This window comes from Ciconia boyciana, chromosome 12 (genome assembly GCF_034638445.1).
Source record: "Ciconia boyciana chromosome 12, ASM3463844v1, whole genome shotgun sequence".
Classification (NCBI taxonomy): domain Eukaryota; kingdom Metazoa; phylum Chordata; class Aves; order Ciconiiformes; family Ciconiidae; genus Ciconia; species Ciconia boyciana.
In genome coordinates, this window is record NC_132945.1 from 23477750 (window position 1) to 23500507 (window position 22758).

At 47.7% G+C, this 22758-nt stretch overlaps 1 protein-coding gene across 1 annotated transcript; it reads left to right on the forward strand.

Moving 5' to 3' along the window:
• Positions 1-9561: 9561 nt before the first annotated feature.
• On the forward strand, positions 9562-12174 carry LOC140658418 (putative threonylcarbamoyl-AMP synthase). Its single transcript, XM_072876832.1, has 4 exons — positions 9562-9682; positions 10523-10688; positions 11336-11430; positions 12061-12174. Exons 1-4 carry the CDS (start codon positions 9616-9618, stop codon positions 12144-12146), a joined length of 414 nt encoding a protein of 137 aa, XP_072732933.1. The 5' UTR covers positions 9562-9615; the 3' UTR covers positions 12147-12174.
• Positions 12175-22758: the final 10584 nt, after the last annotated feature.

Below are 22758 nucleotides of genomic sequence, written 5' to 3' on the forward strand. Positions count from 1 at the left end.
TCTCCATCCTCGCGGTTTCCTGGACTGTGGCTGTGCTGGCTTGTACCCCGTGTGTACACAGAGCTGCTAACCCCACATGGTAGAAAGGGACTTCCCGTTTGCTCCTCCACCTCCGCACTGCCCTGCATTGCCTGCATAGTCTCTACCCAAAGAGCTCCTTTGCACCAGTCCCAGCTGAGGATACCCGTCTTGCAGAGTTCAGCGCAAAGGAAAGACTTGGTGGGAGATCCCTCCTTTCTGCATTGCACGGAGTGGGGAGCAGAGGTGTCACGTTATCTGTTGGCTGTAGTGAAAGCGGAGAAACAGGTCCTTACAAGGTGCCAGCAGCAGCAGCTGTGCCAAACGGATAGTGACAGCAGCGATGAGTGGTTTTATCCTAGGGACAAACAAGGCTTGGGCATACTTTGAACAGAATACACCTCTGAGTGTTTCCACGCAGACCCTCATTTCTCCAGGTCTTGGTGCAGCCCGCAGCACTAATACTAGTGCTGCTACTCCTGAGAGAACAACGGGAGGGGATTAATTATTTGATGCGTCCTTACGCTGCACGAAATAGAGGAGGGGAGGCAATGCACAAATGCTGAAATAGTCTTAGGACAGGGAGCACAAGTCTGTGTTTGCAGTGCACGGGGGGATGCTGTGGGTAGGTGTGAGCAGAGCACATCTGCAGCTATTTCCAACCCCAAAACCTTCTCCTCCCAAGGGAAGCTCCTTCATCCTCCTCCTTTTCCATATCTTGGTCTAAATCCTCTCACATCCTTTCCCTTTACACCTCCGTAGCCTGATAAGGCATATGCTGGTATTGCTTTTCCTCCTTCTCAGATGTCCTATGAAGGACTGCACGGCAAGCAGAGGGAACTAGCCCTATTAGCTGTGTCTCTGCATCCTTCACAAAACCAAGCTGTATGCTGCAGGCTCTCAAACGGCTAGCACGGCTAGTTATGCAGGAACCGCCAACAAAGTGAGCCTTGGCAAACTGAAAACCACTTCTGCAAGCCAAGCAGTCACCTGGCCGGCCCATCTTCCTCCAGAAAACCCATCTCATTCTCCTCCAGAGACCGACTCAAAACAGGGGCTTGTTGCAGCATGCCTAGAAAGCCACTGTCTGGGCTATTTCGGAGCGAAACATCTGGAGGAACTTAATATTGTGGCCCTCCTCCAAGTATAACCATTTAAACCAAACAGCTTATTTATATCTGAATGTCATTTAAAAAAAAAAAAAACACGCAACATCATGGACTCCACAGGTAGCTGCTCAGCTCTTCCTACAGGTGTATTGTTTCTTAGGGCCTCCTTCAAGTCAGTAGTTTATACAGATGCTTGATGTTAAAAGAGAGTGTTCCTCCTGCAGAACTGTGATTTGGTGCATCTCTCTTTCTGAACCATAAAAACTAACCCTTAGCACAGCCAAATAATTGAATTAATTAATTATCCTCCAAGGTTCACTTGAAATTTTTTACCCTTTCCACATTTCATGAGAGTTTAAGTTGCTGAATCAGTTCAGTGCTGTTAGGAGTCAGTTTATCCTTCATTCTTCATTTTTATGAAAATTACATCCTTTAGAATAAATGGAGAGAAGGAAAACATGGGGTTTTTAACGGAACAAAAGAGTCCAGAGGCCATTGATGTTTGCAAAACGTGTATGTCTGCCCAGGAGTTCTGTGTGTTTGAGCAGACACTGGGATTTAGGTTCATTAATATTCACAAAACTATTTCTTCTTTGGGTGGTGCTCCTTCACTCCTCCTCACTTCCCATATCAATAGTAGTGCCGCATGCTTTCCTTTCTTTCCAAAAGGCTTTTTGGAATGGCTGAGAACTGAATACATCACTTTCTCCTTTTCCAGCTCCTTTAGGTCATAAAATGTTCTAAAAATACCAAAATAACAAGAACATTGCTGTTTTATTTTCATCTTTGTTTCCTAACAAAAACCTCCAGAGAGCAAACTCCAGCTCATGGTACCCAGGAGTGCAGAGGAATGGAAATGTGGGGGCTGCCTGCAAATAGACGAGTTAATGGTAGAAATATGAAGGGTTTGAAAATAGACTATTTAGTCACTAAGGTTTCAAGAAAGGGATGGAGCTGGAAAATTCCATCTGGAAGGGAGACTGTGTATGTGTGTGTCGTGCCTGCCTGTTTGTCTGTAACAGTGGATAAGAAATGTCCTGGAATGGCTCAAAAATACCTTGTGGGTTTCGTCTGAATGTTTGTTCATTTGTGTTAGGCTATTCATTCCTCTCCATCTCCAGCAGCCTGGAGAAGAGGGGGCAGGAACCATCACCACCACCTGCAGCGCTTTGGGGCACCTAAACATGTTTTTGCCAGAAATCCTCGTAGCCTAAATGGGTTGTGTGTGTTTTTTCTGGATAGGACTCCGGAAAGTAGGCACCTAAAGTTCTGCTTTGAATCGAGCCTTTGTCTGGAGCAGCAAGTGGGGAGGCACTATGGAAACACCTGAGCCTGTCACCAGTTTCTCCCTCCTTGGAGCAGGGGCACGGCTCTGAAGGCTGGCTAAGCGCCCGAGCCAAAGCAGCGCTGGTCTAGACGCCGACGACGGTGAGGTTGTGGGGGCGACCGCCGACATTCTTGTTTTGTCTGGAAGGGCCATGGCGAGCACGGCGGGTTTCGCGGCCGTCTTTTACAGTGAGCCGGCGGTGCTGGGGCTCCTCGCGAACGTGGTCAGCGCCTTCCTCCTCTGCCTGCAGAACTTCGCCGTGGCGCACACCGGCCTCAGACCGCAGGGAGCAGAGGACATCCTCGCAGGTGGGTGATGCTGCTCATGGGGCTGCTGGTCGGAGGTGAACTTTCCCTGAGAGTGCCAGGCAAGATGGACTCTTGGAGGAGTCACCTCCATGGGCAAATGGACAGCGCTGGTGGGACAGGTGGGGAAATGTGGGCTTTCTCCAACGTAAAGAAGGTCTGTGTGCTCCCAAGAACGGCTGCTCCTCCTTCCCCAGCAACTGGCAGGAATCTGGTCCAAACCTTTCATGTGCCATTCCCCTACCTTCATAGATCCAAACCGCTCCTGGACCTGCTCACCATACTGAGCATACCAAGGGGCTCAGTGGCCACACACCAAGGCCCAGCACAGAAATTTGTCATAAAGGTGGGAAGAGAGGGGGAGACAGAGGCCATAGGGCTGGTCACAAGAAGGCTGTGGGACCTGTGGTGGGGTGTCCCCCAGAGCTTGGAGACACTGCTTCCTGCAACTCAAGCCTTTATGTGGCTTGCTTCCTACCTGATCTCTTCGTGTCTCTCAGGTGTCCACCTCATCCTGATTGGAGGCTTTGTCCAGCTCCTGGCAGGATTTCTTGCCTTCCGGAAGTATGACCACCTCGGAGGTGCAGCCTTTCTCACCTTCTCCGCTTTGTGGAGTAGCTACGGGGCTACACGCATCATTGCAGCCGCTCACCCCTCCTTGCAGAACATAACGCTGCCCTCGGGGAATGCCAGCCAGCTCCTGCCCACTGGCATGGCCCACCTCTCTGCCAGCCAAAGTGCGGTGGCTGGGCTGGTGGCCTACATTTCCATTTCCTTCATCCTCTCCTTCTGCTCAGCCACAGTGAACTACATCATGCCCTTCATATTCGGGGCCATCGCACTAGCCCTGGTGTTCGAAGCAGTTGCACTGTTTGGCCAGTGGGCCCTGGTAGTGTCAGGTGTCATTGAGCTTGTCATTGTCATGTGCGGTTTGTACGGAGCGGTGGCTCTCCTGTTCAAGGGCATCACACAACGGTACGTCCTGCCAGGCTTCGGGCATCCTCTCTTCAATGTCTTGCTACTGGGGTCAGCACAGAAGAGCTCTTCCAAGGCCATTGGGGAAGAAAAGAAAAAGAATACAAAGTACGCCGAGCCAATGGCCCTAGGCAACATCTGCGATACTGTCTCTCCCTTCTTATTTGCCTTTTACTTCTTTGGGTACATGAAGAACTTCTGTGTTGGAGCAGCGTGGATATCCATCATCTCCAGCTGCCAGCTGCTGTCCAGCTTCTACAGTTATCTGAGGGGTGATGTCTACTACACTACCAAGTTTGGTGTCCACAGCCTCTACTGGCTGGTGATGTCTTGGGAAGAGTTTACTCTCACCACCCTCCTTGGGCTGCCCAAGGCTCAGGAAAGCAGGCTGGGAATGTTTGGAGGGTGGTTCTTCCTGGCCATTGCTTGCATGCTCTTTCTGATGTCAACCCACAAAGATACCCTGGAGATGCTGCAAAACGCCTCATTCATCATCCTCACAACCGCCTCCATCCACCAGATCCCCATGCCAGGTGCTTACCTGTTCCTCGGGGCTGCCTGCAGCCTTTGCACTGCTCTCTCAATGTATGCCACTTTTGCCAGCCTTATCAACTCCATCGGGGAGAAGGCTTTGATTCCAGTTGGTGTCCAGGCTATGTCCAGCTCAGCTCTTCAAACCACACTGATGGCTGCCAAAACCTGCTTCACGAGGTCCAAGGATTTCCCAAGCGGCACCAGTGCTGAAGTGCCAGATGCCTTGTTCTACATCTGCAATGGCCTGGCTGCAGTCTCTGCCATCCAGGGTAGCTTCAGTGACCCCAGCAGACAGCAACTCTCCATACCCTCGGTGCTCATCCCAGGAGCCATAATGCAGCTGTATGTCTGCAGGATCCAGGTTCAAGGAGGGAGAAGGTTTGGTTGCATTCTTCCATTCTGCTATGCTGCCTTCTGGGGAGCATGGACCTGGCTTCGGTTTGCAGGTAACGCAAAGTCAGGATTACTATTTTGCTTACTAGAAAAAAAAAAAAAAAGATGTTTTTAGGAAATTTCAGATTGCTTTCTCCAACATAATTCTTTATCCCAGGAGATTCAGTGACACCAGGTTTACCAATATTCCTCCTTGTAAAAAGATAATGACCAAACATCCCAGCTTGTACTTATGTAATTGATTGCCATTGTTGCAGTCACTTGGTACTCTCACAAGTACAAGAGTCTAAGTTGTGTCTTCGACTCCAACAGAGGTCAAGATTCCCCTGCTAAACTATTGCAAGACAGCACTCAGACCGTCTCCGGGCTGTTATCTCAGAATAACACTTCAGGAGATGCTTTTTAGGCAGTGGAAGACTCCAGCTTCTAGATTTATCCTCCAGAAGCCTGGAGCCATTCATCTTAGTTGGTCATAGCCATGAAAAAAGATCTCAGAATGATGAGCCTGGGCTTTAAAAAGCCTTATTTAGCTCCAGGTGGGCAGCAGGTTCATACAGCCTCCATGCCAGGTTCCATTAAAATGAACACCTGTGGGGAAAGTTAAAGCTATTGTTTAAGAGGTATGACAAGAAGCTATTAATGTTTTCAGCCAGACCATGTTTATTACAAGCTGGAGGTAAAATCATCAGGTTTTTTGGATAACCATCACCAGTTCTTCAGTTAATACCTCAAATGCTTTGCATTGCAGAAGCAACGGGTTTCGATGCGGTGCATTTTCTTTGTAGCAGCCACCATGAATTCGTTTGAATTGTAGTCATTCCAACTGCAGATATGCCATTCTTCTGTCACACTGCACTTAATGGTTTTCTCACAACCAAATCTGCTGCTCCTCTTTCAGGCCACTTGCTGAACATCGGTGAGGGGAACAGTGAAGGATTCACTGCTGGTTTTATTGCCTTTTTGGTGCTCAATGCTTTCTTAATTATTTTAGGTAAGTCTCAGTACCATATGTGATTGTTTATTGAGGGATATTTAGGGTCAGATCATTAATCGCATCTGTGGTCACTCTGTGGTGGAGATGCACAAGTGAGGGAGTCTTAGCTCTGTCACTCCAGTTAAGCAAGAACTGAAATGTTTTGCCCACAGCCAGTAACAGAAGCTGAGTTAGGCTTAGAAGAAACAGTCATAAGGGAACAGAAGAACATTTCAAAGAAAATAAAAGGTTCAAATAAGGTGAAAGTGTTAGACGGACTGGGCCACTGGCATATATCCACAGTCACCCTCCAGCCCAGCTGCTGTAAATCAGAATCTTCCTGGCTGCCTGAGAAGTGTTTTCCATGTGAGCACAGTGTACTAGCAGATTAGGGTTTGGCAGCTCGTCTCTTGAAAGCTGAGCGCTGAACAAACCATAGCCGTACCTCTCTGTTCCTCCATGAACAGGGAAGTCAGATCATGGACCGCTCATTCTAATCAAATAGATTAAGTTGATTTAGGAACTCTCCTGCTGTTTCACATACATTTTTATGAGCTGTTCTCTGATGTGAGTCCCTCTGGTTTCTATTTCTTTTCACAGCTTCCTCTTTTAACGTGGTGCTTCTCTGCCTGACCCTTGCAATGGAGCTCTTGACCATTTGTTTTCTGCTCTTTACATTGGAGAACCTCCCTTTGCCATCTGAAAGTGAGTTTTAGGTGAACTTGGTCCTCAAACCTGCACCCACAGAGTGCAGTGAGTGGGTCCCTGGTTGGGGAGCAATGTTCTGCACAAGCTCAGGATGGAAAAAAGCAAGCAGAAGAGTGTGTTATCTCTCCCTAGAAGACTGGTGTGTATGCAAGCTATGGACGCTGAGCCGTTCCGCTCGAGGACTGGAGGAGGAAATCTTTCCTCTTATCATCCCCAGGTCCTTGAGGCTTCTAATAAACATTTAGGTGTGGCTGATACTGCTGAATCACGACAACCTCCTGAGGTTCTGTACGGTCCTACTTTCTAGTAGTTGTTCAGTGAGCTAAGATTTGGGATGAACTAAACACGCCACTGGTGTGAATGGCTGTAGCTCTGTTGAAGCTTTGGCTTTGCAGCAAGTGAGAATTTTATTTGTAATTACATAGAGTGTTTTAGCAAGATGCTTGGTAGAAGCTTTTCCACCAGGAAAAAGAAAAGCATATGGCAAACAATGCACAGGTAGGCAAGCCTGGAAATGCCTTGCATTTTTAGACCCACAAATATGTTGGACTGCAAACGTTGCATGACTGAAGTAAGTTTGCAGGAAAGTTTGAAGGAAAGACTGAAGTAAGTTTGCAATGCTGGGAAGTCATGAGACATAGAAGAAAATAAAACTTTGTCATCGCCCTTCCTGCCTTTGACTCTCTGGGGTTTTTTTCCAGTTGTGATGCTAAGCATCTTCAGCATCATCTGCTTCTACGGAGCAACAGCGTCACTTGCAAACAGCATGTTTGGGAAGGATCTCATGATGATGGGACCCCCTCTGTTCAAAGTAAGAGATTTTTTGCATGATGGCGTAGCTTCCCTGGTCAGAAGGGATATCCTGGGGTCTTTGGTCTTACCTAGGGGAGTTCAAATTTCCATTGAATATTCTTCCTTTGAATCCCTTAGTGCCATTTGAAATCCCAGTCACAGCATTTCTGTAGGGAGCTATGAGCTGAAAACAAGCTCTCTTCCATGATGAATAACACGTATGGAAACTTGGAGAAAGGGCAGGGACATTTACAAAACTCCTACCTCGCTCCAAAATGCCTATCTCCATGGTCCTGTGGAATTAGCCATCTCCAATCCAAGAATTGTTGACAGACTGAAGTTTTAAAGGCCATAACCTTGGGGGCAGGGAATTAGGGAGTTAAAAGTTTCCCAAAGTGGACAGCAAGAGCTCCCCACTGTATCTGTTAACTTTAAACTTCTTCTACCGTCTTGTATGTCTGACTAAGGCAGTTCCACCTAACTGGGTTGATTGATCTGACAGTTCTAATTCCTGCTGCAGAGAAACATTTTCATTAAATCAGCGTTTCTAACCACGGAGACTCATGAGAAAGCACTTGAAACTTGATCTTACTCAAGTTCCTCTGGATTTCAGATTCCCTAGCAGTTTCCTTAGGTCATTTTGGAGAGCAGTTATTTCTCCAGGAAGCAGTCACTGTGCTGGGTGGGATTAATCTCCTGTAATTTTAGGCATCAGCACTTCAAATGTCCACACCTGAGCTAGTCTCTTTGACTTTATTACTGGGACAGAACTAATCATTTCTGCCTTGTAATTCATCTCACCTACTTTAGGTGAAGCGTCCCTAGAAGTGCTGCCTCTGCCCTTTAACTATCAAGGGAGCATGGCACAGTGAGATACCTGCGTTTGGGTGGACTGAATCCTACCCTGTGTTTCATATGTTTGCTTATTCCCACCGTAACGGATTTGTTGCCTCCTGATTATTGCCAGGCTGAGAGCTCTAAGAAGGACACTGAAGATCCTCCACCCTGCATCTGCCCCAAGTCCCACTGTACGAGTGGCTTGAGGACCATTGCTGACTTGCTGAATACCGGGGCGGTATGTGGGGTCCCGACAGACACTGTGTATGCTTTGGCAGCTTCCTGCAAACACCCTCAAGCCATCGAGAAGGTCTACAGAATCAAGGTGTGAATACAAGGCTGTCGTCTTGTTACTTGGATCCTGGTTATGTCCTATAGATGAGTTACGTACAGAGGCAGAAATGGGAGCCCCTTGTTTCAAATTGCCCTAAGACTCAGAATTTGACCACGGATAGAGTTTGTGAGCAGCCACACCAAAACATCATGGATCATTTTCCGAGCTGAGCAACCTGGGGTAAAGCACCCTCTGCTCTAGGCACCAGGCATGGGCAATTAGACAGCTACGTCCTGTTTCACTGGTGGGACAAAAAACAAACCCAAACTGGAACAGCCCTGACACGTGTCACAAGTGGGTCCAAGCCTGTATTTGTCCTCTCTGTCTTACGAAGTGCTGAATCAGAATCCCAGGTCTAAATTTCCCCAGACTTTTGGAGACATTCAGTGCTGGAGTCAGACCCAAAGTTTGCACCTTCAATACAACTTTTGCAGCCTGGCCCCATCTATTCTCCATGAGGCAATTTCCTGGCTAGCCTGGAGAAATAAGCATAACAGACTATCTCAGCTGGCACTTAGTGTGAACATCAGCAACAAAGGCAGTCTTTTCTGTCCTGCTTTGGTGCCAATGCTAACCTTCCCTGTCGATGAGATAATATAAACAGAATGTAAATACATGCCCAGTTTGTTAGTCATTTGGCCCTGCTGAAACTGATGTCAGCTGAGGACTGAAATGACACCGCTTTGTGAGCTCTTTTTATTTTCCCTCCATATCACTGTTCATTTTACAGCAAGCTTTTTTCGAAGCACTGAAGAACTGAAGAAGTGGTCATGTAGATGTTGGTTTCCAGGGGGTTAGGCTCTCCTTCCATTATCCTGTCGTGAATTGGTGGGTTTGGCCTTGATTTATACCAGCATAAGTTAGAAGAAAATCAGGCCCCTGGTGTATAAGACGTTAAAAGCACCGATAATGAGCAGAGCATTACCGTCCCTCCGTTGGTTGTGTATAAAGCAGAGGATTTGGATGCACCCTGCCAAGATCCCGAAAGCAGACCACTGGTCTCTTCTTCAATTTGCACATGCAGATCTGAGCTGTGGCATCAATCACAGCATGCAGTCCCCTCCTGTGCTCAGCATTTTGTGCAGAGATAGCATCTTGCTTGCTAGGAGCTCCTGGTCCCTGGGAAGCACACAAACTAGCGGGCTTCGATCTTCTCAACACAAACTTTCTCTCTTCATCTATTTTTTCCCTTCCTCTCTTCCTGGTTTTTGCAGGACAGGCCTCAAGAGAAGCCCATCTGCATCTTTATTTCAAACCTGGACCAGTTGCGAGCAGCTGCTCCCCCCATCAGCCCGCTGCTTTGGGAATTCATGGAAAATGTTTACCCTGGTGGCATCGGCTGCATTATCAAGAAAGGAGAGTGGCTGAAGAAGTTAGGTGAGATGAACAGGACAGCCCTTCTCTCCCTCTTTCATGTTTTCAACACAACAGGTCTGCAATCCACACACCCTTTTGGATGTCAATGGGGAGAGATTCTGTTCATTTTATCCTGATAAATCATCTCTGGAGCTCTTACATGCCTCGGGAGATGTTTAGCAGAGGGTGTTAATGAGCTGGAATGACTCATTAACAGTGTAAGCCAGCATGATAATTTCTTTAACCCAGTCAGACTCGAAGGAAGGGAGGCTCATCAGCCTGGGAGGGTCACCTCTTTCAAGACCAGAGCTGTTAGCTGGGAATGAGCAACCCCCGGGTGGAGCATCAAAGACAGATGAGAGGTCCCAGGGGGACAGTGTTCCTATGGGCATCCCTTCTCATCGCCTCTTCCTTCCTACCGTATGGACAAAGTCAAGACACTGTGAGCAGCAGAATGATTCACACTCAAACCTGGTTTCTGGGAATCAATGAAAATATTAAAGACTGAAGAAACAGTAGGAGTTATGCATGCTTGACAGGCAGAGGTACGTGACAGAGGGCGGGAGGGTAGGCAGTGATCACAAGAAGTTAGACTCTGTGATACAGGCAGATCCTATGTCCACGAAGACAGCAATGCTGATCTTCAGCCATTAATCTTTTCCTTTTGCAGTTAGTCCCAAAACCTTATATCTGCTCTTGTGGATTTTCAATCAAGACACTTTTCTGAAACGATACAAAGGGACTTGCAATTTTGTTTGGGGTGCGGAGCAGGATCACTTGCAAAGAGAGATCTCCCTCTGATGCCATGCCAGGTATTGTGCTGGTCTTGCCCCTGCCAACGTCCTCTCTCTGTCTTTCAAGGGGTTGGAGCAGGCTACAGCAGAGTGGGAACTCAAGACAGCATCATGATCAGAGTGCCTGACCTGACTGTCCTGGTGCACCTCATTGACATGACGGGACCCTTGGCAATCACATCTGCTAATCCTAGTGGAGAGGTTGACAGCACACACCACGACATGGTCATCTCGTGAGTACCCTGTTCACCGGCATTTCTATCGCAGTGCAAACCACCTGTCAAGTGGGTGGCCAGCAAATTTAAGTGGTGTATAGATCACGATTTGGTGCCCTTCATCGAGGGGAACTTCAGCACAATGTAATATGAAGTACTGTCACCGAAATCGGGAATAAACCTCTTAACACCAATGCAGCATTAAGAAGCGGGCATCCTCTTTATTGCAGCGCTGGACGCACGGGGAACCTTCCACCCAACGTGCATACCAGTTTACACAGATCTAGGTTCATTTATACAGTATATCTTTCCATATGCATAAGTTTTCACACTACTAGGCGGGACTGTGTTAATTAGTAGCTTACATAATGAAGATTTAACATAACGCATGCTCAGTTTTTCACGTGGGGGTCCTCTGGTGGTCGACGGTGGTCGTAGACCCCAAAACCATGCTTTTCAGGTCATGAATTCAGGGTCGTTCTTCCTTTTAAGGCTTCATTTTCTCCATTGTTAAATATCACATGCTGGAAGATCTGGCTTTACCGGGATATTCTTGGGTTTTCTTTTGTTTCTTCTTGGTTGACCCTTTGAACTTTATTCTTTACATGTTCCTCACTTATTTTCCAACAGTACTGTGTAGTTTTGTTGGGTTTTTTTCCCTACAGGCGTCTTGGCCATAAGCTGGAAGGTGTTCTCTGTGATGGAGAATCTGATGAGGTGGTGGCATCAACTGTGGTCAACTGCACGAAGATTGATGAAAGTGAGTGTAAGAACCACCCTGTTAATGTCAGCAATTGCATTTTTGTGGGATGTTTCCATTCCTTTCAATAGTATCAATCTGGCAGCACAGTGTGCTCCAAGAGTAACAGTTCTTGAGTGCCTGGACATTTGCAAACATGTTGATGAAGAGGAACAAACAAAAGATGTCCTTGGAGGACCTCTGTGTTGACAGAGAACAAAGCAGTGAGGAGAAACACGGTTGTGCAAGCAAAATCTGCCTTATAAGAGCAAAAATGCTTCAAGTGGGAGGATGGATGCTTCTGAAAGGAAGGGTGTATACTTCTTGTAGACCACCAGAATGAAAGCGTTATGGGAGCTTATCCACAATGATGTCAGAGCACAAGCTGAGGTGTCGTTAGCTGGATCTGGGTTGTCATTTGAGTGGGATTCTCTGGTGGAAAACTGAACTCTTGAACAAAGTGCGGGGTCAGTGTTGGTGGGTGTTTTTGCTTTCTGACAAAGTTTCTGGTCCTCTTGCTACACAACTTTATTATTTGGATGTCCTGAGCATTCGGATGGCTTTACTGGTCCAAGATGTTCCTTTATATCCCCAACCCTTTCTTTCACCCTTTGGGCATTATCCTAACTTTCTCATTCTTCCTCCGGGAAGGTGGCATCACCATCGTGAGAGAAGGCTGCATACCAGCAGGCAAGGTGATGCAGATATTTGAAAGCGTGAAGAACAGAGCAGTCTGAAACCAAAGGAAACCTTCCCTGAGCCAAGGAACAGTGTCTGGTCTCACTAAAAGACATGAGGCATCCCATGCCTCACTGGAGCACATGGCCTTGTGAAAGCCATACCTTCTCTAATCAAGCACTTACCTCCTTGGGAAACAGCAGCACTTCCCCACCCAGCATCTCTCCTGGGAGCTTTCTGCGGCTATTTATTGTTTATCTCCAGTAAGTGCCTGAAACCGCCGGGAGACCTGCCCACAGAGTGCCGGCAGGATCGGGAGCTGATACTTTATTGCAGGAATTCCCAGAGCGCCTGTGTTTCCTAAACGCCTTGAACTGTGAATGTCATGCCTGCTTGTATATCCCCTTCCACAACACTTAGATCTGTGTATTTAAACTGCTAAAATCCACTAAATAAATCCTCTTTTTGGAACATAAGGAAAAGGCTTTGAGTTTAATTTGATTTCCACCGAGTTATTCGTCCTCCAAAAATTGCAAGGCTCCATGGCTAAACACTAGAGGAAGGAATAAATATTGGAAGGCGCAATTCTGACAGAGGGCTTACGGCAAGTAACTCACCCCCTGTCCTTCTCTGGCACCTCCACAGCCATTCCCTGCTTGGCCCAGGGGAGTCCCCAGCTGGTCTCGGAGCACGCAGCTCCTGCAACACGCAGGGGCTGATGTGGGTCCGTGGCCAAGCCGGGAGCTGCAGAGGGTCGGGTGGCCCCTGGCCGCACTGCCTCAGGAGCCGTCCCCACGCTGGTCCCCAGGTGCATGGACCTGCATTACGCAGCGTGGACGGGAGGGAGTTTTCTGCCAAGAGCAGAGGACAGAACTTTCCTCTCCCCCAAAGCAAATAAGACCCAGGGGGAGTGAGGGACGGGGGAAATTCACTCTTAATAAAGACAAACCTCAACCAAGGAAACAAGGAGTTAGGGCCCAAAGGCAAGAGACCGGCTTCAAAACACTGAGATGTGCATTTCAGATTTGGAGGTTTTCTGTAATGTTTTTTCCTGTACTGGAGGCAGTGTCCAAGTGGCAGATCTCTGCCAGTTCCCTGCAGTTGTTCCTTCTCCTCCCTCCTGCTCTGGGCAGGGAGGTTGCTCCCTCGGCACAGCCCCAGTACCATCTCCCACCACCCAAGGGACAAGCCCCTTCCCTTTTCTTCTTCCTTATCATTGTTTTGGAGCATCTTTCTGTCTTGCTCATGGACTTCTCCCTCAAGCCACATTCCCCCTCTGCATTTCCGGGCCGGAGCTCGCTCCCTCCCTGCTCACCCGACACTGCTCTGGGACCTGAGCAGCCAAACCTGGGAGCTTTTGGGGTTGGATTCCTCCCACGCTTCATTACTAACATGTAAACAGTAACTCCAGTTTTAACCATGCTCAGCTTGCTTTGGCACTGGGGTTGTTGTCCATCTGATCCGCCATGAGGTGCAGCCTGCTATTTACTTTGCACTCACAAGTCACCATAAATAGCAGCTTTTACTCTGGCTCCAGGTGACGGATGTTGTTTCATTCAAGTAGCTCCCCAAACTCCCGATTAAAAATCCTTGGCAGCCGTTCCTTGGGTCTGAACACAGGCTCCCCTTCACCCTGCACCCTTCTGACCCTGCAAACCCACTTGCACCCTCCGCTCCCAGGCTGAGGGCAGCCGCTGTTTGCTCTGCTCAGGCACAGCCGGGTATTCCCAGCCTTCTGTGGTTTCCCAGCCTGTGCCAGCATCTGTAAGAGGAATTAAGTCATGCTCTCCTCCCTGCACATACCTTATGACAGCTAAACAAGCCTCCGCACACACTGGGCCCTTCTCTCACACACAAGCGTGTATTCTGCCTCACTGAGCCATCAGCCAGGGTGGCACCTATATGACCAGACTATGTGTCAAGTGCCCCTGTTCCTCCCCGGAGGTTAAAATCAGCTCCCTCCTCTTGCTGTTAGTGGACAGCACGTCCCCCGTACCCTCTGCAAAGTGCCGTCCCTCCTCCCCTGCCAGCTGGGCACAGCAGGGGCGAGAGCAGAGCAAACATCTCCTCGTCTTTGCCAGCTCCACAGGTTGCCCAGGGCACTCCCGAGATAAAAAGTGAGCCGGGAGGGCTCTGGCTTGCTGCTCTTACGCTCAGCCTCAGCCAAGGAGCAGAACCTCTGGGCCACCCCTTCTCCCCAGGGCAGAGTTCTCCCTGATTTTTGGACCAGGCATCCCTCTTCTCATCGCGTGCTGAACCGCGGCCCCTCGTCCCCTCCAGGACGCTGCGCACCTCCCAGCACGGATCAGAGTGATCAGCTGCATCTGGCATAGGGAAAGTCAGCAGCAACACATTGCCAGGGTGAGGTGGACCAGCTGGGAGGGGACCAGGAAACCACAGGAGACTGGGTAAGCTGAAGAGTACTGTGGGGATTTCTGCAGAAGTTTTAAAATACCATCATCCTGTCTGGCCCGGACCCAAAAAGGCACAGGACAAAGTCATCAATAAGTCAGTGCAATAAAATCCTACTGCTTCACTGGGACAAAGTTCCCCGTGGTTCTTGTGCTCTCAGCATACCTGCATCCCAGCTACAGATGCTGCCACAGAATATTTAGTTTAAATGTACAGATAAATGAATTAGGTAACTATGTTAGACCAACAGGGAGAGGAGGCCATGCTAACACCGGGTTACTAGTGTAGTGCAAAGAGCTGTTAACCTTCTGCAAGCCCCAGTACAATAAAGCACTTATTCAATAAATGCATTTAAGTGCCAGCTGAGGTCCACCATCATCCAGCAGAGGCTTAACTTTAAGCATGTGGTGAAGTCCCACAACATGGGACTTCTCTGATGTTTTAATGCTTGAAAAACTACTTGACCTTTCCAAGCAAATGAGGTTTTTTTAATATTGGCCATAAACTGCTGGAACAAAAAAAAAAAGCAGAAGGTCCCTTCTTGACTTGTCACCTCTGCGATGTGGGTCTGCGTTAGACCGTCTCTGTGTCGGTGGCACAGGACATTTCAGCTCGAGGGGAGGATGTGGAGTTCCCCATCTGCCATGATCAGCGCACACACCAAACGCCCAGGATTTGGTAAATCAAGGCAAGTTTTGGCCCGGCTGGAAAAGTTACCTGTGGGGGCTGTGGGCTCCTGGGACGCTGCAGAGCGAGCATCTTGGGAGCAGTAGCAGCTCTTGCTTTGCACTGCTGCTATCTGGCAGGTAAATCAAGACTGGGATGTCTCAGCCCTTGAGGAAAGCACTTGAGAGCATTGTGGTGACTGGAAAATCAGGGGTTAAAATAGAAACTGGTTTGCAACTTCAGAGCTATGGACAAATCTATAATTTACCTTGTAAATGGAGCAAGATAAGAAAATTACAGTAGCCTCTTGGCTTCAGACGACAGCTTCGACAGCTTCGTTTCAGGGAAAACCATGAATGGTAATTCCTTTGACAACATGCTTATGCAAAGAATTACCTACCAGCAGAGCACAATGAAATCAATGAACCGTCTGTACTTACGGGCAGGGTGAAAGCCAGAGATGTAAAGATGGGGACTCTTTTATGCATTAATTGAGTTTTTATGGTTTACTGAATAAGAAAGCAAACAAATTATGTTACAGAAAAAAAAAAACCATTCACCATAGCCTGGGCTTCTTACCTCGACACTCACTGTCTCATAAGTATTCTGCTGACTCATGAGGAATTAGAGGAGAGAGCTCTTTGCAGTGTACCTGTTTTCCAACATCAGGTGTGGCATGATAAAAAGAAAATAGATGTTTTTATTTAACACATAAACCACAAAATAATTTTATCTTCCCCCACTTTGTGCTGGGAACAAGCATGCATCTCTCTTTGCTGCAAACAAAGAAATAAATTAGATTTCTCAGTGGTGTCTTAGTGCTGCTAAATAGAGTGGAATATTTCCCTTACAAAACATATTTGGGTAAATCCCCATTATATTATTATCATGACAAAGTCTTTTTGTTAAAATGCTGTGAATTACAGTATTTTACAATAACATTAATTTTTTGCTGTTTTAGCTGAGATTTATCATGATTCTCCTCTTGCCAAGCAAACCTGTCGTTCCATAACCTCCAGTGATGTTGGCCAGAAATGCCCAATTGCGTGTGCAAGACCATGGGAACAGAGGAACTGTAAAGCTTAAACCGATTGAAGACGTGTCTGGCTTGGGAGCTCATGCCCAGCAGATATCCTCAACAAATGCCAAAGAAAAGTCCAGATTTTCCAAGGTGGTCACCCATGTCTGCCTCCAAGAGGGTTTAATTTAATCGTATTCCAAATAGCAACAGCTCTAAATCCTGAGCATGTCTGATGAGGTCCTGCCCAATGCATTAGCATTAGCCGCTGGACCTCCAGAGATCCTTCATGATTTTGGTCTGTACATCAGGTTGTCATTTCTGCCACTTTAGCCAAATATAAGGCAGAATTCGTCACTGGGCTCTGAACAGTTATCACAACAAGTTAACCTGGAAAACGGCTTAGTGACCATTTAACCCCCACGTGAGTGAGCAGCACCATGTCCAGACTCCATGAACATAACAGGTCTCTGTTTCCCATAAACTCAGCCCAAGAAGGTTGGGAGCTGGAGCAACGTCTGCATGGTCGTGTACCCACAATTCTTCCCAAGGACTCAAAGCAAACTGCCCAGGTCTGGATCGCCCCTGCCAGCATTTCTGCAAGGTTAGAAGGAAACAAACACACCTCCCTTAGATCAACAACGGGAGCCTTCAATTCCTTTATTCAAGCTCTCTAAACACAGGGTCCTTTCATTAGGGCTATTGCTAATATTTAATGCCTCTTGCTGTGTTTTCCGTTACAAGATGCTATATATTGCTGAAGGCTCATTTCCAAATGGGAACCAGCAATAAGCAACCAGGCCTTTGGCTTCTAACAGAGCTAGGGGTAAAGGATGTAAACCATGTCATATTTGTCCCTAAATCTCTCCTGTGGATGGATTTCTTCATTTTGCCCCCCTTCTCATCCTAGTGTTTGCTTAGAAGTGAGCTGAGCTCTAATAAAATCATTTTCAAGGATGGGGCACCACATCTGGCAGAGACGAGCAGCCCACTTGTATGTGCAATCAGATGGGAGAGGGAAAGAGGTGTAGAGGCAGGGATGGGAGAGGAAGTTTTAGGCAAGGGGACAGAAAGTCATTATTTTATTAACAGAAACATTGGAGCAAAATGTTGTTGCAAAACTGAGTGTCTGCTCACATCATCAAGGAAGTGAATTGGACTAAATGTCGCTGGTGGTGAAGGGCATCACATCTCTGTTCCAGGAGAGACGCTGGACCCTGGTGAAAGGAACATTTAGGGCATGACCATCCGGCCCTCCACGGACAGGCCCATTCTGTGACCGAGAGGCCAACACCTGGAGGGTGACAGCACACGTGCCTGCACCACCAAGCCTCCAATGCCTCTGCAGTGCCTCCTTTCTCAGGAAAGCAAGATTTGGTCAGTTCAGCCTCCCGGTGCACTGCATTTCCATCTCTGTCTCAGCACAGAAAACCAACTTGTCCACTCTCCTGGACTCTCAGCTGGTGGCTTTCACCAATCATGGTTTAATCTGAAAATAAGAAACAGTCATTCCTAAGTCAGGACAGCAGGTCCCATGAGTTGGTTACTCCCTTCCTGGAGCTGACCCATGTCCAGAGTTGTGCTGCCTGGCTTCGGTTCTGCTCTGCCCGTACCTGTCTCCTTCCTTCTTGTTTTTTCACTGATTGATTATTGAAAAGGCATCTTCCTGGAGGCAGTGAAGTCATAACTCCAGGAATTTGCATTTTATCAATGGCACTTTAAACATAGTTTTGTGCAGAGTAGCAGGAAAAAATAACCAGTCTCTAGCGTTTGTTGTACACATGCACGCACCCTCCTGCCCGACTCACCCTTCCACCAGAGATCTGGCGGGACTCACTTCCTCAACAGACAGAATGAATTGTCCAAAAAGTTCAAAAAGTCACCAAAACCGTAGCATCACAGACAAGGCAACCTCAAAGGATCCATCAGCTGGATGGATCTTCAGTTATGAAGGTCTTCAGTTATGAACCCCCCCAAAGCTGCTTTGTTTCATATCAGAAGTTTGTCTATGAAGAGGCAGGGATAAGGCTTTCAGCTTCCTTTGGCTCACACTTTGTTGCGTCTTTGGAGAGCTAGAGCTTGGAAGCGAGATGGAGAACATAATCAACATTAATTACGTCTGTGGAAACCCCATCTTAGCTCTTTCTGTGGCCAAGGAGAAGCAAGCCTGTATCCTGTGTCCCAGCGGTCATAGTCATTGCTGCCTACTGGATTTGGTTTCTTCTTCACGCCTGGAACTGTAGCAAGCTGCTATGTCTGCTCCTTCCTTATTCCTCCTCCACCTCTACTGCCATTTCCACTTCCCACAAGGGACTCTTGTATTACCAATTAGGACTTGGTTTATTTTGCAAGTGAACGCAGCTGCTGGCAGCCCCAGGCAAGGAGGGCCTGGAGCAATTGTAGGGGGTGGTAAGAAGGAGGATGGGAACTGTGGTACCCCTTGGGTCCTGTAAGATCTGATAACCTAGTGTGGGAGGACACTGTCCTCAGCAAGGCTGCAGGGGAAAGGATGCCAGAGGTGGCTAGGGGACTTATGGGAATTTTGAGGAGAAAAGGTGAGTTTGCTCAGGGGCAGAGTCAGTGCTGCTGGTACTTTCCCATCCTCCAGGTTCTTAAGAATAGTGCACTGAAGGGAAATCTGGGCACGTCCTGCTAATTTAAGGTGTCACTGACTGCACAAGGTCATGGTGGAACCTGTAACAGTGAGAAACTGTTTATATGCATCCGTCATTAATTCAGCAGATAAGAGAGCAATTGTTTGGTGTGAACCAGCAGTCAGGTCAAATGAGGAAGGTTGTTGTAGTACCTCCTGTAATTGCTGTTATGTCAGAGAAGGAAATCAGAGCTGGCTATTTACTGGAACTCGTCAATAAACATCTCCTTATGAAAGGCCCGTGTTACTTCCTGCTGGGTAGATGATATGAAAAATAGGGTCTGCGAATGGAGGTGCTCAGGTACGGAATGCCTCTAAATTCGGGTTGTGATCCTACAACCCCTGCTTCTCTGAGAGCTGCATAGAGCCAAGACAGGCTGCCTTGCGAGATGGTCAAAGAGTTTTCTGCTTCTGCAGCAGAACGTGGAGAGCATGAGGTTCCTCAAAGGTGCCTGGGCATGGCTGGTCCCGAAGGGACTGCAGTGTCTCTGTTCCACAGCTGCTGAGAACAGATATATCTCACGATAACTGTCTGAACCCTGACATCCGTCTCATGGCCGGAGCAGAAGAATTTGTTGAAATTCCTGCTTTTTTGGTATCTAGAAAGAGATAATAACACAAGTAAGATCTTCTCTTTGTGTTTTCCAGGAAGGCATGAAAAGGTGATTCTCACAAGAACTAACATTTCTGAGCCTTTGAACATGGGCTTTTCAGTTGAGGTATTTATTATGGCTGCTGAAGCATGGCCAGAGGCAGAGCTGAGCTGGACGTACAGGATAGACCTCCCCATCCAGCCCCCCAACATGACCCCTTGCACCGACTGCTCTGCAGTGCTTTCTGGCTGTCTTCCTCCATCCAGCCCACGGGGCTGAGAAGTTGGGGACCCAGGGCAGTGCTGCTGTGGGACCCTTTGAGTACTGAGACAGGAACCAGTGCGGAGGGCTGGATCCTGTGCCCAGTTGTCTTTGTGCACCTTCACACTGCACCGATGCATGCTGGATCTGAAGGGAGAACTGCTGGGTTAGGCACCTACACCGACAGAGCTGGAGGTGCAGGATCGCCTCCATCAGTGGTCACAGACAAGCAGCACGGAGCCACCGACCTGAACGCAAGCCCTCACACACATGGTCAGTTATTAACTCAGCTCCGTTGGCAGTGGGATGCCAGCAACCGTGGAAATGGAGCAGGGGAATACAGTGATCTGATAAACCCACCGGTCCCTGCCCAAAGATGCAGCTGCCTTCCAAAGACGAGCCTTTCCTTCCTCAGTCCCAGCTATGACAGTGCCGTGCATAAAGAGGAGGTGAAAGTCTTGGAGCCATCAGACAGTTTTCTAGTTGGGGCAGAAAGGAAGAATATGATGGAGTCACAACTGGGAGTTAATCCCGTTAATTCTTGTTATTACTCAAGAAGCTCAATTTCCAGACCGCTGCTTTTTCCCACAAGATTTTTTACACAATTGATTTTATTCACTGGGTAGCTAAATCCTCTACTGCTGTTCCACACCAGACAACTTCAGGTGCACCATGAATTACAACGACGCAGACATGCAGCAAAAGACAATTCTAACAGAGTTATTTTCTGCTTTGGTTAAGTGCCCGGCTGCTGTCACCCAGCTACCTCTGTTCTGACTTATTCTGAGCCTCAGCTCAGAGCTGCTCCGTAAATTCGGTATTACAGCTGGCACAAACGCCGGGGACTCCCAGATGGCTTTAGACCATTAGAGGTTGTCCGGCTCTTGGCTGGGCACCGCAACTCAGCTATCAGGTATGTAAATGCAAGCTGTGTTTTGTGGAGCAGCTGAAGATCTGGCCCAGGATTTTGAAATATGCTGTTTCTTGGTTGTTCTTGGTATTTCCCCCAAAAGTGACAAACCAGCTTAGCTGGTTATTTTGTAGTAATAACCCTAGGCCCCTGATAGTGTAGGGAGGAGTACCAGGAAGAATGCAGCAAGGCGAGTATGACATAAAATCACTGCGGGTTGTGTTTTCAGATGCTGTGCCCTCAACAGTGCCAAGATCAAAGGGTTTTGCTTTGACTGGTTATCGCCCAATTAAGCAGGACTTTGCTTCTGCCTTTTCCTCCACCTCATGTCCCATCCCAAGCTATAGGCAGACTTTGACTTCCATATTTCAGGAGCAGGGGCCAAAGAGGAGAGGGCGAGAGGGCTCTGTCCCTACAGAGCTCCCAGTTCCTGCTGTTTCTTTAAGTTGGAGGTGGTCAAGGGACATTGATGACTCTGCCCATGTCTCAGGGCTTCTGCTCGGCTGGTGACACTCAAGAGGTGGTTGCGATGCCGCCCTTCCTCTCTGAACCACTCTACCCACTCTAGTATCAGGTCCACCCACTATACCAACAGGCACCCTCGAAGATGTCGTTGAGTCAGTTCCTGTTCCTATGGCACAGCTCTATTCTCAGAAGGGTGAGCTGGTTTTTTCCTGCGACTGGAAAATACACTTCTTTATTTTCCATTCTTCTTTTTTTTTTTCTTTCCATTGACACGGATGTCTGGATTCCACAAAGGGCAAAATCAAGGTGGGACAGCCCTTCTTCCTGGGTTGCTTCCAACCCCAGTGGGATTAAAGTGTTGGCTATTTCACAGAGGCCCATTCATGGGATTATTTTGTCTCCCAGGGTGACCTTTCAGGCCTGAAGGCCTCGGAGTCGTTGACAATGCAACCAAAATCGGCCTTTCTCAGAAGTCTCTGATTTCCCTCAGTCACTTCAAACTCCTCCTGTGATGGAGGTCTGAGGACCCCAAGTCCCCTTCTGTCCCTCTCATCCAGTACACCGCAATGGAGCAACTCCTTCTCATGAAGCAGGACAGGAGAGGAACAGCACCAGAAGGGCTCAATGACAGTCTCCTCTGAGAAGGGCTGAGCAACCATTTCTGATCAAAACCTACATTTTTAGAGTGATGAAAATATTTGATAAACTCTTGTCAATGCCTCAGAATGGATTTGATCTGTGATTTTTCAGAAAATATGCTGAAAAAAGTTCAAATGTTTGTCTCAAGAGTTTCATACTGAAGTGGATTTGCCACTTAAAACAATGGCTTTTCCTCTCTCTCCACTTCTCTTTAAAAGTGTTTTTCTTCACTTTGAATGCTCAGAAAACTCTGGAAATATTAGAAATTTTTTTGCCTTGATTTAACTGAAACATCCCATTTAAATCTCCTCCTCCCTAAACTATTTCTTTCCAGTTTGCTTGTTCACAGGAGAGCTGCAGGTAGGGTGAAATAAGGACTGAACTTAAATGAAATATCTCCCTGTCTTGCACCTCGCTCAGCAAAGTGAGAAACAGTTCCCGCGCGTGTTCTCCCAGTGTCCTGATACTGCGATCAAAACTCTGCAAGAAACAAGCACCATGGAGAGAGCGTGAAAGAGGAAAAATGGGCCCAGGTGAGGCACCTTGTGTAGAATCCAGCTTTTTAAACCATTTTTAACTCGTGGCACACGAAAACGTATCTTAATTTGCAGCACAGAGCAGCAGCATCCCTGTTGTGTTTAAGCCAGGGCTGTTTTCCCACAGCAAAAGGCTTTGCGATGCTTCAGCACCTCTCCAGATTAATGCTTCTTAACACTCTCCCTCAGATTTCAGCCTTTATGGGTTTTTTTTATTGAGTTAAGGAGCAAAATTCAGCCCTGGTGTTTATGAGCTCATTAGCATTCCTCAGCAAGGGAGATGGCACCAGGGGGTTGATGTTAAGAGTTATCTTCTCTTTCCCTCCTCCTCCCCACCCCAGAAAGTGATGCAATTTGATTCCCTTGTAAGATCCTTTGTGCGTGGCCAGGAACCCTGACATGCTGCAATCCAAAACCCTTTGACCCGCAAGTTTTTTCCAGGTGGTTGCTGCAGATGATAGCACAGTCCTGTGCGACATATGACTGTTTATTGAAAATATTTTATTGCTTTCTAAAAA

Bases quoted from the DNA above. Each gene is read 5' to 3' on its own strand.
- LOC140658418 (XM_072876832.1), top strand. From the start codon at position 9,616: ATGGAAAATGTTTACCCTGGTGGCATCGGCTGCATTATCAAGAAAGGA. The intron at 9,683-10,522 runs GTGAGATGAACA...CTGTCTTTCAAG, and splicing joins AGAGTGGCTGAAGAAGTTAG to GGGTTGGAGCAGGCTACAGC. The intron at 11,431-12,060 runs GTGAGTGTAAGA...TCCTCCGGGAAG, and splicing joins CTGCACGAAGATTGATGAAA to GTGGCATCACCATCGTGAGA.